The sequence below is a fragment of the Ranitomeya imitator genome, chromosome 4, assembly GCF_032444005.1.
Source record: "Ranitomeya imitator isolate aRanImi1 chromosome 4, aRanImi1.pri, whole genome shotgun sequence".
Taxonomy (NCBI): domain Eukaryota; kingdom Metazoa; phylum Chordata; class Amphibia; order Anura; family Dendrobatidae; genus Ranitomeya; species Ranitomeya imitator.
The window spans coordinates 483370734-483387649 of NC_091285.1; the positions used below are offsets into that span (position 1 = coordinate 483370734).

Sequence of the window (16916 nt, forward strand, 5' to 3'; positions counted from 1 at the left end):
GGAGCGGGTCATGGTTATGGCTCCGGAGCGGGTGATGGTCGCGGCTCAGGAGCGGGTGATGGTCGTGGCTCAGGAGCGGGTCATAGTTATGGCTCAGGAGCGGGTGATGGTCGCGGCTCAGGATCGGGTGATGGTCGCGGCTCAGGATCGGGTGATGGTCACGGCTCAGGAGCGGGTGATGGTTACGGGTCAGGAGCGGGTCATGGTTATGGCTCAGGAGCGGGTGATGGTCGCGGCTCAGGAGCGGGTGATGGTAACGGCTCAGGAGCGGGTGATGGTTACGGCTCAGGAGCGGGTGATGGTTGCGGCTCAGGAGCGGGTGATGGTCGCGGCTCAGGAGCGGGTGATGGTAACGGCTCAGGAGCGGGTGATGGTTACGGCTCAGGAGCGGGTGATGGTTACGGCTCAGGAGCGGGTGATGGTCGCGGCTCAGGAGCGGGTGATGGTAACGGCTCAGGAGCGGGTGATGGTTACGGCTCAGGAGCGGGTGATGGTCGCGGCTCAGGAGCGGGTGAGGGTTACGGCTCAGGAGCGGGTGATGGTCGCGGCTCAGGAGCGGGTGATGGTTACGGCTCAGGAGCGGGTGATGGTAACGGCTCAGGAGCGGGTGATGGTTACGGCTCAGGAGCGGGTGATGGTCGCGGCTCAGGAGCGGGTGAGGGTTACGGCTCAGGAGCGGGTGATGGTTACGGCTCAGGAGCGGGTGATGGTCGCGGCTCAGGAGCGGGTGAGGGTTACGGCTCAGGAGCGGGTGATGGTCGCGGCTCAGGAGCGGGTGATGGTAACGGCTCAGGAGCGGGTGATGGTCGCGGCTCAGGAGCGGGTGATGGTTACGGCTCAGGAGCGGGTGATGGTCGCGGCTCAGGAGCGGGTGATGGTAACGGCTCAGGAGCGGGTGAGGGTTACGGCTCAGGAGCGGGTGATGGTGACGGCTCAGGAGCGGGTGATGGTTGCGGCTCAGGAGCGGGTGATGGTCGCGGTTCAGGAGCGGGTGATGGTCGCGGCTCAGGAGCGGGTGATGGTTATGGCTCCGGAGCGGGTGATGGTCGCGGCTCAGGAGCGGGTGATGGTCGCGGCTCAGGAGCGGGTGATGGTCGCGGCTCAGGAGCGGGTGATGATATGGAAACCATCACCGCTGACTCCTGGGTGAGACCCGGTAATCGCCAGAAATGCAGCATGTCGGTCTCCCATAACTAGGCAGCGCTTTCCCATCACCCTGCAGATTCTACTCCGTGGAGACTCCACGTGCCCGTCCGAGCACGGATACATCCGCACTGCTCCCCGCTGTGGTGACTGGCAGGCAGCTCCGTATTCGCGATAAGTCACAATGCTATATGACGTGCTATCACGATAAACAGAACCCTGTGATTGCGCGACAGATCGGGTGACACTGGCAGGGACGCACATGATCACGTGACGCCGGGAGCGCGCATGACGCCGAGCTGCTGGCCAGCGGGGGCGCGCTCAGTGGGTGAGTTCAGGAGGAGCGGAAACTCTGGAGTGACAGAAGCATCACCCGGACGGCTCGGGGCGAGTAGCATGGCCTCCTCCATGGAGGTGCTGGGACTCCCGGCGGACGAGGTGAGGCCGCGGGCACTGGGCTGGGGTGGAGTCCGGCGGCCTAAGCTTGTGATCCGGGATGCTGGGCGCCGCTGGCCGGAGCTGGGCTCAGAGGGGGCGCTACCTGCGCGGGGGTCCGGTGCTGCTGGCCGCAGTCATGTGACCTCACAGCAGAACAGGTTGGAGGGAAACCCCAAGTTTTCTGAAACACTTTAGTGCTGGGTATAAAGTAGTGATGCCTCATGGCGGTTTCATCAGGCTGTGTGCATCCCTGCAGGTATTGCTAGTAGGGTTAGTGCGGGGGCCCCGGCAGGTCTTTTAGCTGGAAGGGCACATGTGGGTTCGGGGACCCCGGCAGGTCCCCTTGCTGGTGGGTGCGGGTGCCCTGGCACGTCTTCTAGCTGTGGGGGCACATGTGGGTGAGGGTGCCCCGGTTGGTCCTCTTGCTGGCGGGTGTCGGTGCCCCGGCTGGTCCTCTTGCTGGCGGGTGTCGGTGCCCCGGTTGGTCCTCTTGCTGGCGGGTGTCGGTTCCCCCGGCTGGTCCTTTTGCTGGCGGGTGTCGGTGCCCCGGCTGGTCCTTTTGCTGGCGGGTGTCGGTTCCCCCGGCTGGTTCTCTTGCTGGCGGGTTTCGGTGCCCCGGCTGGTCCTTTTGCTGGCGGGTGTCGGTTCCCCCGGCTGGTCCTCTTGCTGGCGGGTGTCGGTGCCCCGACTGGTCCTCTTGCTGGCGGGTGTCGGTGCCCCGGCTGGTCCTCTTGCTGGCGGGTGTCGGTGCCCCGGCTGGTCCTCTTGCTGGCGGGTGTCGGTGCCCCGGCTGGTCCTCTTGCTGCTGGGGCGTTTCCCAGTAGTGTGTGAACTGTTGTCCCCGGCAGCCCTCACTGATGGGATGTGTGCAGGAGTCCTGACAGACACAATTTTCAATATGACAGGTTCCCTTTGAAGGGAACCTGTAACCCCCAAAATCGAAGTTGAGCTAAGCCCACCGGCATCAGGGGCTTATCTACAGCATTTTGTAATGCTGTAGATAAGCCCCCGATGTATCCTGAAAGATGAGAAAAAGAGGTTAGATTATATTCACCTGGGCAGGTGGTCCGATCCGATGGGCGTCGCGGTCCGGCGCCTTCTATCTTCATCAGATGATGTCCTCCTCTTGTCTTCACGCTCCGGCGCAGGCGTACTTATCTGCCTGTTGAGGGCAGAGCAAAGTACTGCAGTGCGCAGGCACCAGGAAAGATCATAGAGACCTGCGCACTGCAGTACTTTGCTCTGCCCTCAACAGGACAGACAAAGTACGCCTGCGCCGGAGCCGCAGCATGAAGACAAGAAGAGGACGTCATCTGATTAAGATAGGAGGCGCCGGACAGGACCGCCCGGGTGAGTATAATATAACCTCTTTTCCTCCTCTATCAGGTAACATCGGGGGCTTATCTACAGCATTCCAGAATGCTGTAGTTAAGCCCCTGATGCCGTGGGCTTGGCTCACCCTCGATTTTGAGGGTGACAGGTTCCCGTTAACTTGTGACTGTTTGGCAGATTGTATCCGCTCCTGAAGTCTGTTGGCAAATATTAGTATTTTTCTGTAGAACATAACTTGTAGCATGTTTCCATAGAATTCTGCAGTGCTTACTCAGAGGAGTTATTTGATGCCGGGATGTCACTGTGACACTCCGCTCTCTGGGCCCAACTCAGCAAAGCTTTCCCGCCAGTATTCTGGTACAAAAACCTTTCAAAAATTTTTAAATTTGGTGCAACTAGAGGCTGTTCTAAATTATGGGACTTTTGTCGTTCTCACACCATTTTCATTTTTTTTTTATGACTCAGGACTGTCTGATTCCATCACACCTTTTTATTATGCCCATCATGAGCAACGCCGCTCTTAATATATCGGGCACATTGTCTTCAGGTAATTTTGTTAAACCAAAACTAGGAGACATTAAAAAAAGAAACAATCTCTTCTATTCTCCCCTCTCCCTTCTGACATTGTCTTCAGTAGCTGCACGAAAAAGGCACAAACGCCCTTAGGCCACGTTCAGTATTAGTAAGCCAAAACCAGGAGTGGAACAGTCAGAAGAAAAGTATAATAGAAACACGTCACCACTTCTGTATTTATCACCCACTCCTGGTTTTGGCTTACAAACAGGGCTGTGGAGTCAGTAAGCCAAATCTCCGACTCCCAAATTTCCCTGACTGACTCCACAGCACTGGTCACTACTGAGCATGTACATAAAGTGCAGCACAGATTCATCTCGGCTCCGACCCGACAGCACTGTTCACTACTGAGCATGTGCATAAAGTGCAGCACAGATTCATCTTGGCTCCGACCCACAGCACTGGTCACTACTGAGCATGTGCATAAAGTGCAGCACAGATTCATCTTGGCTCCGACCCCACAGCACTGGTCACTACTGAGCATGTGCATAAAGTGCAGCACAGATTCATCTTGGCTCCGACCCCACAGCACTGTTCACTACTGAGCATGTGCATAAAGTGCAGCACAGATGCATCTCGGCTCCGACCCCACAGCACTGGTCACTGCTGAGCATGTACATAAAGTGCAGCACAGATGCATCTCGGCTCCGACCCGACAGCACTGTTCACTACTGAGCATGTGCATAAAGTGCAGCACAGATTCATCTTGGCTCCGACCCCACAGCACTGGTCACTACTGACCATGTGCATAAAGTGCAGCACAGATTCATCTCGGCTCCCACCCGACAGCACTGTTCACTACTGAGCATGTGCATAAAGTGCAGCACAGATTCATCTTGGCTCCGACCCCACAGCACTGTTCACTACTGAGCATGTACATAAAGTGCAGCACAGATTCATCTCGGCTCCCACCCGACAGCACTGGTCACTACTGAGCATGTGCATAAAGTGCAGCACAGATTCATCTCACCTCCGACCCCACAGCACTGTTCACTACTGAGCATGTGCATAAAGTGCAGCACAGATTCATCTCCACTGAAAGCCCAGATCCTTAGATCAGGAACAGACATTTATAGGGCATTTCATAACTTTCCCAAATTCTTATGAAGACATCTACAGCACATCCTGCATTGTACTACTGAACCCAATTTATTATATATTTTAGGAGTCGGAGTCAGGCCTTTTTATTCCGACTCCACCGCCCTGCTTACAAATACTGAGATAAACCTAAATGTGTGAACGTGGCTCAGACTGTTTTGAGCACACCCCGGTAACGATGGTGAAGGTAGTAAATGTGTTCGTACATTTCCAGGTATAATAATTGAGGAACGACACAACCCAGAGTTCTAGGTAAAGACTCCAGCCTTGTATTTTTATGGAGACTGCTTACTAAAAAGACGTTTCTGGAATGCTAACACCTACTTTTATTGCCAAGGATCCCATCAGCACCTGGACTTTGGTGCCCCTCTGGTAGTTAAGCTTTGTCTCTCCTTGCTCCTGTTTACACTAGATCCACAAATAAGGTGTTAAGTAGTAAGAAAGTCCTCACACCTCTAGGCTGAATAAGCGCTTTTCTGTACAGACACTCCGCTGGAGCGCGGTGCTGCGAACTCATTGCAATTGTGAAGATCTCCATTCAATATTGTGGGAATTTTGCTCACCTTAGACGTTTGCATTTTGGTAGTTCTTTATTTGCAATCTTTACTCTTTACTTTCCCACACTCAGGATCTGCGGCGTTTTTGACACTACAGAATGTCCGCACCATTTCTGCACCTATTATGAAAATTAGTGGACACCCATCTACGTGTTTTTTTTTGTACACATGCGGATTTTCCTCATTAATGCAAGTCTTTGGGGAAAAACTGCATGTGTCCCTGCAAGAGAACTTGACATGCTGCAGATCTGAAAGACGCGTCACATGTCAGTCTCTGCAGGTGCACATAGATGCACAGTGGACATGGGGTTTCTAGAAATCCCATCCACTTTGCTGTAACATCCGGCCGCTGAGCATTCAACACTGCGGAACTGCGCAGGTTAAACACCGCGGCAAATCCTCAATGTGGGCACATACCCTTACAGTGCAGAGAGTCAAATCCGCAAAATCTGTAACACATGCCAATTTTGGTGAAATTAGTTCTGGAAAAATCTGTTAGTTTTTTGGCATGTGCATTTACCCTGTTATGCCTTACTCACAGTATTTCAGCAGTATTTGGAGTTCAAAACATGGAGCAGGTGGAAATCTTTCCATTAGGGTGAGACCACACCGAGGGTCTGGGATGTTTATATGTGTTATATATGCCTATGGGACTGCCAAGTTTAGGTCAGGAGAGCCGCGGCCAGTCCATACATTGCCATCCATATTCAGCCTAAGGGCTCTTTTCCATTTGCGAGAAAATCGTCCGTGTCTCGCATGTGAAAACCAAGTTCTGGCACTTGGGAGCGGTGCGTGCGGCTCCATGTGTTGCTATGCGACCGCACGCTCCGCTCTGGAGTGCCGGTGCCAGAGCTTGGTTTTCACATGCGAGACACGGACGTGTTTCTCGCAAATGGAAAATAGCCCTTAAGTAATGCATTCAGAGCAGACAGCAAAAGAAAGGCGCTAATAAGTCACAGTACAAGTCTTCCCTGTATACCTCTCCTCCTTAAAGTTACACCTTCTCAAGGTTTTTGCCACTTCATCTGAGAGCTCCATAATGTAGAGACAGAGACCCTGATTTCAACAATGTGGAGCTTACTGGTCTGCTTGTTGTAGCTTTGATAATCTCCTGCTGATAAAACAATGATTATAATTATCACTAGAGGACTAGTAAACCTGCTGCCATGTAGTCATCCAAATTTATGAACTCTGTATAACTCCACCCCCGCCACTGTGACATTTTTCTGTATACACCGTGCATAGGCAGAAAGCTGCCAATCGGCGGTGACTGAATCCTATATCTTTCTGTGTCTCAAAGCCATAAACGTCTAAATTGAGACACGAACCTCCTTCTCGAGGTCTTATTTCAGATCTGTGTGTGAAGCCTGAGTACGACCTCCATGGACACATTTCGATGATGTGTGAAAGTAGAAGTAACCTTTGAATGTAAAACAAGTGTTTGTATTCATGGACAGCACATCTCCCAAACTGGAGATATCCAGAACACAGTGGCCCACATAGAACGGCGTTATTACTTTAGCAATGTCTGTCCATTATTGTTACAGAATAAATACAGTACATATGTCTGCTATATGTACTGGCACACATTAATAATTGAATTTAGGTTTTTCATTCAGTCCCATTGCTACAAGTGTATAATCTCCATCCCCTCGCCATCAAGTCTGCCTCTACTAAGGCCGGGTTCACATTGCGTTAACAGCAGCCCGTTCAACACATGCGTTAACAGGCTGCTGTTAACGCAAGTGCCGATATGTCATGGCGCTAGCGCAGATAGAGCTAGCAGATGCTCTATCTGCGCTAACAGTGACAGACCCGGAAACGCTACAGCCCGCGTCCCAGGGTCCGTCACTCAATGACGGCACATCGCTAGCGCACACCAATTGTGGGCGTGCGCTAGCGAAGCGTCCGACAGTGGACTGAATGGTGGCGTTAACGGACTTCGTTACACCGCGTTATTCCGCGGTGTAACGTAATCCGTCTACCGGACGCCTAAAACGCAGTATGAACCCGGCCTAACATTTGTAAAAGGATGAGTCGCTCTGAAGAGCTCTCAGAAATGGAGCCGCCTAGTCTTGTAATACTAAGTTTCCATCAGTTAGTTGGCAAATCGTCTTCCCTTCCAAATATTGAATGATCATCTGCGAGTGGTATTATTGAAAAGTGGAATTGTTCAGGAACCCCAGCGACTCAGCCATGAAATAGAGACTACGTGAAGTGGCAAAGCGGAGTCACCAAGTGCTAAAGTGCATACCGTAGTTCATAAGTCTCTACTAATTTAATAACCTCCTCTATCTAAAAATTGAAAAAGCGCCAGCCAACACCACCAATATCATGTCTACTCGTTTTCCCCTTAATCAGAATAAATGAGGGGTAACGGGGAGAATAGAGGTTGCCCACTTTCCCTCACAGAGTGAGTGTTGCGCTCTATTACAAGTCTGGGTACATCTATCCTCCGTTGTCAGCTGGCGCTCCCTTATTTTTTTTTATCTTTTGTAAATTCCTCTGTCATTAACATCAACATAACAACTGTGACTCAGGAGCTTAGTGGCATGGACTTCCATGCCTGAGCATCAGCATTCATACAAGCCCATTGACCAAGCACAATGCCAATCTTCAGATCAGGTGGTGTAAAGCACGACACCACTGGGCTCTGGAGCGGTAAGACGTGACCTGTGGAGTAAGGAATTGTACTCCTCTATCTGGCAGTCTAATGGCCAAGTTTGGGTACGTTGACTTCCAACATTACCTGCCAAACTGAATAGTGCCAACTGTAAAGTTTGGTGGAGGAGAGATGATGCTATGGGGTTGTTTTTCAGGGTTTGTTCAAGTAAAGGGAAATCTTAATGTGTCAACCTACTGAGACTTTTAGTATAATTGCAGTTCCAACTTTCTGGGAAAAGTTTGAGGAAGGCCCATTTCTGTTCCAGCATGACTGTGCCCCAGTGCACAAAGCAAGGTTGGTAAAGGCATAGCTGGGTGAGTTAGTTATGGAAAGGCCACACGAAGCCCTAACCTCAACCCCATTGACCACCTAGAGCGGAGACTGTGAAACAGGCCTTCTAGTAGAGCATCAGTGTCTTGCCTCACAAACGTTCTTCTGGATGAATGGTCAAAAAGCCCTATGGACACACACCAAGATCTTGTAGAAAGCCTTACCCAAAGCGTAGAAGCTGTTTAAGGTACAAAGGGGGGACCAACTCCAATTTATTGCGTATGGATTTAGACATGTCATAATATTCCCAAATATCTTAGCCACTATCTAAGATATATTAAAAATATAGACAAAAGTGTCACCACATTTAATAGAGGTGGGCTACTGTATTTCATCTTTTCCTACCCAAGTGATTATATTGCTCAGTACGTAAGATCAGGAACGGTAACAGGCTGAGTTTGATTTGAGAAGTATAAGGACTAGTGATGAGCGAGTGTACGCGTTGCCCGGGTTTTCTCGAGCACGCTCGTGTGACCTCCGAGTATTTGTTATTTCTCGGAGATTTAGTTTTCGTTGCCTCAGCTGCATGATTTACGGTTGCTGGACAGCCTGAACACATGTGGGAATTCCCTAACATACAGGCAACCCCCACATGTACTCAGCCTGTCTAGCTGCCGTAAATCATGCAGCTGAGGCAACGAAAACTACCGTATATACTCGAGTATAAGCCGAGATTTTCAGCCCAAATTTTTGGGCTGAATGTGCCCCTCTCGGCTTATACTCGAGTCAATGTGGGTGGCAGGGTCGGGTAAGTCTCCGAGCACTAACAAATACTTGGAGACCACCCGAGCGTGCTCAGGAAAACCCGAGCAACGAGTACACTCGCTCATCACTAATGAGATATTTCATTTGATGAATTTGGGGCGCAGCCAAGCCTATATGTTTGCAGGAAGCAAGGTAAAAGGGAGGAAGTAAACAGGAACTGGCTGGATGACGGTTCGCACAGGCACAATCTTAGTTACAATATAAATAAAAGGAGATCTATGACTGAGCACTGGCCTATGTATAAAAATTAATTATATCAGTATTTAGGATACACCGTGCCAAAAAGTGGTAACCTGAATTTGTCACACATTTCCATTGAAATGTCCCAATCTTGTAACTTTGAATGTTTAAAAGGGACAGTAAAAATGGATCTAATGTCCAAGGAGACGATGCACATTGTTCCAAAATCTGTATTTACACTGTATGTTAGCAGGAATAAGCTTTCCTAGGAATTGTTTCTCAATTATCCGACACTGAGACTATGCTAACATGAAGAGTTTTTCTGGTGTTTTTTTTTTTTTTTTTTTCCCTTCTGTGGCCAAAACTCGCTCTTTGGCAGTTAACACATAGATCGTAGATTTTGCAGCGCATTTTTAGCTTTTTTTTTTTTTTGGTGCAGATTACATGTGACTTTTAGGCTATGTTCACACTTTGCAGATTCCACTGCGGATTTTTCCGCAGCAGAATTACAAAATCCGCAGTGAAAACCCGTCGCGGTTTTTACTGCGGTTTCTTCTGTGGATTTTCATCTGCAGTTTTCTATTGGAGCAGGTGAAAATCCGCAGAAAAGATGTGACATGCTGCGGAATGTAATCCGCAGCGTTTCCGCGCGTTTTTTTTTCCGCAGCATGTGCACTGCGTTTTTTGTTTCCCATAGGTTTACATTGTTCTGTAAACTCATGGGAAACTGCTGCGGATCCGCAGCAAAATCCACAAAGTGTGAATATAGCCTTACAGTACATGTTTAATAAAGTTTGTTTTTGGTGAATAAAATTAAAAAAAAAAAACTCATCGGAAGATCTGACATTCTGCTCATTTCAAAAAACTGCAGTTCTTAACCCCTTCATGACCATGGGATTTTTAGTTTTTCCGTGTTCGTTTTTCACTCCCCTCCTTCCCAGAGCCATAACATTTTTATTTTTCCGTCAATATGGCCATGTGAGGGCTTATTTTTTGCGGGACAAGTAGTACTTTTGAACGACATCATTGGTTTTAGCATGTCGTGTACTAGAAAACGGGAAAAAAATTCCAAGTGCGGTGAAATTGCAAAAAAAGTGCAGTCCCACACTTGTTTTTTGTTTGGCTTTTTTGCTAGGTTCACTAAATGCTAAAAATGACTGGCTGTTTTGCCGCGACCAATCAGCGACGTGGATTTCCATGACAGACAGAGGCCGCGACCAATGAATATCCGTGACAGAAGGACAGACAGACAGACAGAAAGAAGGAAGTGACCCTTAGAGAATTATATAGTAGATGGGTGGTCCAGAAGCAGTTACGCACTAATATTTATTTTTCTCTTTTTTTAAAAAAATTTGCTTTAGTCAATGAAACGTTTTAGTGCCTGTCGTTAGTGTCTCATATTGACAGTGAAATATTTATGATTTGATTTTATTTGTTTATCATTTTAAAGTTAAAGCATGGACCTGTAGTGTAAATACCGGCGTCGGAGACTGTCCACAGGGAGATGCATCCAGGCAGCGCACACAAGCTGCACCCGTGCCGTAGATCTCACCCACAAAAGAAAAGCGATGCTAACAAACAGTAAGAGCACATAAGCCCGTCAGCTGCAGTCCTATGTAACACCACAGGTAACAATAACCCAGAGTATAGATCATAGAATAGATGTTACCTGTAGTCCTATGTAACAACACCGTTAACAGTGAGAACAAATAATGTAGCATGTTACCTGCAGTCCTATGTAACACTAATATTACCACCATGCAATGACCATAGAGTGGTAGATACAAGTTATTATTACTTATTATTGTAGCGCCATTTATTCCATGGTGCTTTACATGTGAGGAGGGGTGTACATAATAATACAAGGGGTATACAAGTTGGACCTATGGGTATAATGCAGGGGCAATCTAGTGGGCAGCCTGATGTGATCTGAGGGGTCTCCCAGGCAGTTGCATTTTGCTACCCCTTAGCCCCCTGGAGGATTCGGCTGTTCTTTGAGCAGGCCGGCTCAGAGAATATGTAACACCCCAGCTCTCAAATTTCAATTGCACTTGCGTCTGCCGGCTCTTGGTGATGTCAGCAGCGTGATTAGGCCATCTGATGTGTAATGATCATTATGTAGAGACTTGTCAAATAACTGAATTCACCAATATGTGGTCGGAAACTATTGTTTGGCATGTGCCAGGCCTTAGAAGAAGCTTTGACTTTTAGAGTACAATTTTGGAACAGACTGTGGATGCATTTAAAGAACTCCAGAAGTGCCAAAACAGCAGAAATCTCCACAAGGGACCCCATTATGGAAATGACACCCCTCGAGAAATTCATCTTGGAATGTCGTGATTACCTTGAACCAACAGATGTCTTATAATTGTGGGCTATGAAAATGAAAATATTTTTTTCCCTCCAAAATGTTGCTTTTAGGTTATGTTCTCATGATGAGCTTATGGTGAATTTTTGACTGTGTATTTTCACACAGCATTTTACAGTTCTAGCAAAATGGAAGGGATTTATAGAAATCTCATGCCCTCTGCATTTTTTTTTTTAACGCAGAATAAACTTCCCTGGGATGCGTCTTTGAAATCCTCAGAATGCCAGTCTGTCTTGCGGGTACGCTGAGTTTTGGGTGGGGAATTTCCTCATGCTTGCTTTATTTAAAGCATGACGCACCAAACAGAGACAAAAAAAAATGCATTGTCAAAAACACGTTACAAAATCCAATGAAAAACCACATGTTGCCTAATTTAATCCCTTAACCCCCAAGGTTTCGTTTTTTGCTCCCCTTCTTCCCAGAGCCATAACTTTTTTATTTTTCGGTCAATATGGCCATGTGAGGGCTTATTTTTGTGGAACGAGTTGTACTATTGAACGACACCATTGGTTTTACCATGTCATGTACTAGAAACCTAGAAAAAAATTCCAAGTGCAGTGAATTCCAAAAACAAGTGCAATCCCACACTTGCTTTTTGTTTGGCTTTTTTGCTAGGTTCACTAAATGCTAAATCTGACCTGCCATTATGATTCTCCAGGTCAGTACGAGTTCGTAGACACCTAACATGTCTAGGTTATTTTTTATCTAAGTGGTGAAAAAAAAATTCCAAACTTTGCTAAAAAAAAAATAAAAAAAAAATGCACTATTTTCCGATACTCATAGCGTCTCCATTTTTCGTGATCTGGGGTCGGTTGAGGGCTTATTTTTTGCGTGCCGAGATGACGTTTTTAATGATAGCATTTCGGTGCAGATACGTTCTTTTGATCGCCCGTTATTGCATTTTAATGCAATGTCGCGGCGACCAAAAAAACGTAATTCTGGTGTTTCAAATTTTTTTCCCGCTACGCTGTTTAGCGATCAGGTTAATGCTTTTTTTTAATTGATAGATCGGGCGATTCTGAGCGCGGCGATACCAAATATGTGTAGATTTGATTTTTTTTTATTGATTTATTTTGATTGGGGCGAAAGGGGGGTGATTTAAACTTTTATATATTTTTTTTATTTTTTTAACATTTTTTTTCAACTTTTTTTTTATTCACTTTTGCCATGCTTCAATAGCCTCCATGGGAGGCTAGAAGCAGGCACAGCATGATCGCCTCTGCTACATAGCAGCGATCTGCTGATCGCTGCTATGTAGCAGAAATGGAGGTGTGCTGTGAGCGCCGACCACAGGGTGGCGCTCACAGCCACCGGCGATCAGTAACCATAGAGGTCTCAAGGACCTCTATGGTTACAATGGAGACGCATCGCCGACCTCCGATCATGTGACGGGGTCGGCGATGCCGTCATTTCCGGCCGCCCGGCCGGAAGCGGTAGTTAAATGCCGCTGTCTGCGTTTGACAGCGGCATTTAACTAGTTAATAGGTGCGGGCAGATCGCGATTCTGCCCGCGCCTATTACGGGCACATGTCAGCTGTTCAAAACAGCTGACATGTCCCGGCTTTGATGCGGGCTCACCGCGGAGCCCTGCATCAAAGCAGGGGATCTGACCTTGGATGTACTATCCCGTCCAAGGTCAGATAGGGGTTAAAATTCCTTCAGAAAAAAGTGTGCATGAGATTTCTGAAATCTCATAACTTCTTGCTGGTACTATAAAATGCAGCTTCTTTGCAAGAAAAAAAACAAAAACCTCTGCATGTGAACATGCCCTAAAGGTACTGTCACATTAAGCGACGCTGCAGCAATATAGACAACGAGCCGATCGCTGCAGCGTCGCTGTTTAGGTCGCTAGGAGATGTCAAACACGGCAACAGCAGAACGATGCAGGAGCGATCCAGTGATGTACTTATCGTTCTCGCTGGTTGTTAGCTCCATGAAAAAATATTACAGGCATCGTTGCTTTTGCTGTCAAACATGACGATACACGCCGACCTGACGACTAAATAAAGTTCTGGACTTCTAGCTCCGACCAGCGATGGCACAGCAGGATCCAGATCGCTGCTGCGTGTCAAACACAACAAGATCGCTATCCAGGACGCTGCAACGTCACGGATCTCTGTCGTTCTCGTTGTAAAGTTGCTCAGTGTGAAGGTACCTTAAAGGGAACCTGTCACCTGAATTTGGCGGGACTGGTTTTGGGTCATATGGGCGGAGTTTTCAGGTGTTTGATTCACCCTTTCCTTACCCGCTGGCTGCATGCTGGCTGCAATATTGGATTGAAGTTCATTCTCTGTCCTCCATAGTACACGCCTGCGCAAAGCAATCTTGCCCTGTGCAGGAGTGTACCATGGAGGACAGAGAATGAACTTCAATCCAATATTGCAGCCAGCGGGTAAGGAAAGGGTGAATCAAACACCTGAAAACTCCGCCCATATGACCCAAAACCAGTCCCGCCAAATTCAGGTGACAGGTTCCCTTTAAGGAAGATGCTGATCTTTCGTCAGATGAAAGGATCTTTTGAATTCGTTAAGAGATCGTCACCCTGTGCAAACAGAACCTTTACTGCCAAGAAGAATGGCAGCATGTGTGCCCAGAATGAACTGTGATGAGCACATAACGATCACTGTCGGTCAGCCTGTCTAAACAGGCTATTAACCCCTTCATGACATAAGTACATGTATGTTATGTCATGTCCCTTGCCTTTGATGTGGGCTCAAAGGCCGAGCCCACATCTTTCCCAACAGATGATGGGGCTGATTTAATCAGCCATCATGTGCCTTTAACAGCCACGGGTGGATCGTAGCTCTGCCCATGGTTGTCAACCTGTTAAATGCCACTGTCAATCTGACAGCTGCAGTCAACATTCTCTGGAAGGAGGATGTCATTCCACATGCCTTGACTTGATCGCAGGGTGGCAATTGGTCTTCAGCAGACCTCCAGGCTTTTCTTGACGATTCTCCTGGGAAAGCCAGCCTGTAGATGGTGTTCATAGGAGAATGAGCTTTTTCTTTATACATGGCACAAGCGATCAGACGATTGCAGGTTCAAGTGCCCTAAGTGGACTGTTAACCCCTTTACAAATTTCCTATATGTCATCGGTCGCCTTCCTCCCTTTGATGCTGGCCCCACACCTTTTCTGGAACATGACTGCTGATCTGATCAGCTGTCATGTGCCCCTAACAGCCACGGGTGCAATCATGATCCTCCTGTTAACAAGTTAAATGCTGCTCTCCATTTATGACTGTGGCATTTAGCATGATCGGCCTGAGGAGCGTTACGAACCATGCACATTGGCACCCTTGTTACATAATTGTGGGGTGCTGAAGGGTTGGCATGACAACCGGAAGTCTACATGAGACCCCCGTATTTGTCATTTTCAATTTTCTATGAACATTGTCCCTTGGCTGGCATCCATAGCCGATGATCATTTCTGCTACACGCACAGAAATGTTCAGAATAATAGCAGTCCAATATGACTAACCAGATTGATCACTGTTTTGGGTATAAATTATGTTACCACATGTCAAACAATTTACCAGTTAGTGCAGTAGATTCTAAAAAAAAAAAACCACTGAGCATTCATGATCTGCATGTTTTTGAGTCTGTGTGTTAGAATAATTGAAAGTGGTTGTGTTCTCACTAATTGATCCCCACACTGCTATTATTTTGGTAAATCATTCTGTGAAGAAACAGATGTGAATCAGGTGGCCCTTATGGGTGAAGCAAGGACATGTACATGCATGTCTCCTTGAAAGCCTGAGAAATATGGGTCGTTCAAGACATTGTTCAGAAGAACAACATACTTTGATTAGAACTTGGTTGGAGAGGGTAAAACTTCTAAAGAAGTGCAGGCAATGATAGGCTGTTCAGCTGAAATGATCTCCAGTGCTGTAACATAGAAAGCCAAACCGGAAAGATGTGGAAGAACATGGAAGACTAACATTCAAATGGATGGAACAATAGCCAGAATGGCAAAGGCTCAGCCCATGATCAGCTGCAGGATGATGAAAGACGATCTCCAGTTACCTGTGAGTACTGTGACAGTAGAAGACGCCTGTGTGACGTTAATCTCTTAGCAAGAAGTCCATGTGAAGACCCACTGTTTAAAAAAAACCAAAACAAAAAAAACACAACAACAAACACATGTACTGAAGCGGATACAGTTTGCCAAAGAACATATCAACTGACCTAAAGAGAAATGGAGAAACATTTTGTGGAGTGATTAAAGTAAAATTGTTCTTTTTTGTTCCAAGGGCTGCAGACAGTTCATCAGATGACCCCCCAAACTCTGCATTCAAGCCACAGGGCTGAGATCTCATCTGCTGAGATCTCCATCTGCGCATAGTAAATCATGTAAGTGCGGGGGGGGGGGGGCTCTGGACTTTCACAAAATGTCAGCAGAGCCCCCACCGAACACCCGCTCATCCTAGCCTGCGACCTGCAGCAACACTCCACTTTTGCCTCCTCCAGCAGAGACCCTGGGACCCTGCTCCACCGCAGCCAGTTAGGTTTGTCCGCATTGTAAGACGCACCCCCATTTCCCCCCCAAATTTTTTGGGGAAAAAGTGCATCTTATAATCCCAAAAATACGGCGTGTGTGTGCATGTATGCAGTTTTGACAAATCATCCATCAGCCTGCAATTTCAGGAGGTCGGCTATAAACTGCTTTCTCGATGGTATAGGGTCTCAACTCGCCTGCACGCTATATTTTCAGATGCTGTTCCTATGTGTTGAAGATGTGTGGAGGAGGGGGGTAACCTACTACATGTTCTTTGGACATGTAAACTCCTTTCTGGGGAAAAAGTACAACTAGTGATTCCTAAAATCACTGATCTTATCTCAGACCTTGGCCCAGCTCTCGCACTTCTTCATCACAGCAACATTCTTTAAAAACATATAAAAATCCGATACTTAGAATCTCATAAACTGAAAATAAAGATTAAACAACCACCACAAGATGGATTTTATCACCCCAGGTGTCAGTACACTGGCGCCTACCTGACACTGTCTGTAGTTACTGTGCACAATCCTGCTGACCGGTTCCCTTTAAATGAGAAAGAACCTATAATGTTTGGTATCTTCAAACCCTTAATGACACGGAGGATCATAACGGCAGGTCAGTTTTAGCATTTAGTGAACATGGTAAAAAAAAACAAACCTATTGTGAAATTTCACTTTTTTTGCTATTTCGTCACACTTGGAATTTTTCCCATTTCCCAGTACACGATATGGTAAAACCAATGATGTTGTTCAAAAGTACAACCAGTCTCGTAAAAAACAAGCGCTCACATGGCCATATTGCCGGAAAAATAGAAAAGTTATGGCTCTGGGAAGAAGGGGAGCAAAAAACTAAAAATACCAAGGTGGTGAAGACGAGGATAAAAGCAGTAAAGTTGTTTTTGTTTTTTGTTTTTTTAAATATGAGAAAAAAAAATTCAAATTGCCCCTCTTTTATTCTATTACAAAT

General features: G+C 47.2%; 1 protein-coding gene across 2 annotated transcripts in view; it reads left to right on the plus strand.

The window, feature by feature from the left end:
* Positions 1-1447: 1447 nt before the first annotated feature.
* Positions 1448-16916, plus strand: part of NEDD4 (NEDD4 E3 ubiquitin protein ligase) — a 206091-nt gene continuing 190622 nt past the window's right edge. The window contains exon 1 of one of the 2 annotated variants that reach the window (XM_069765948.1): positions 1448-1581. In XM_069765948.1, coding sequence (XP_069622049.1) covers positions 1540-1581 — 42 coding nt within the window. In that variant the 5' untranslated portion in view covers positions 1448-1539. The remainder of the gene's footprint in view (positions 1582-16916) is intronic. The other variant, XM_069765950.1, reaches the window with a different exon arrangement.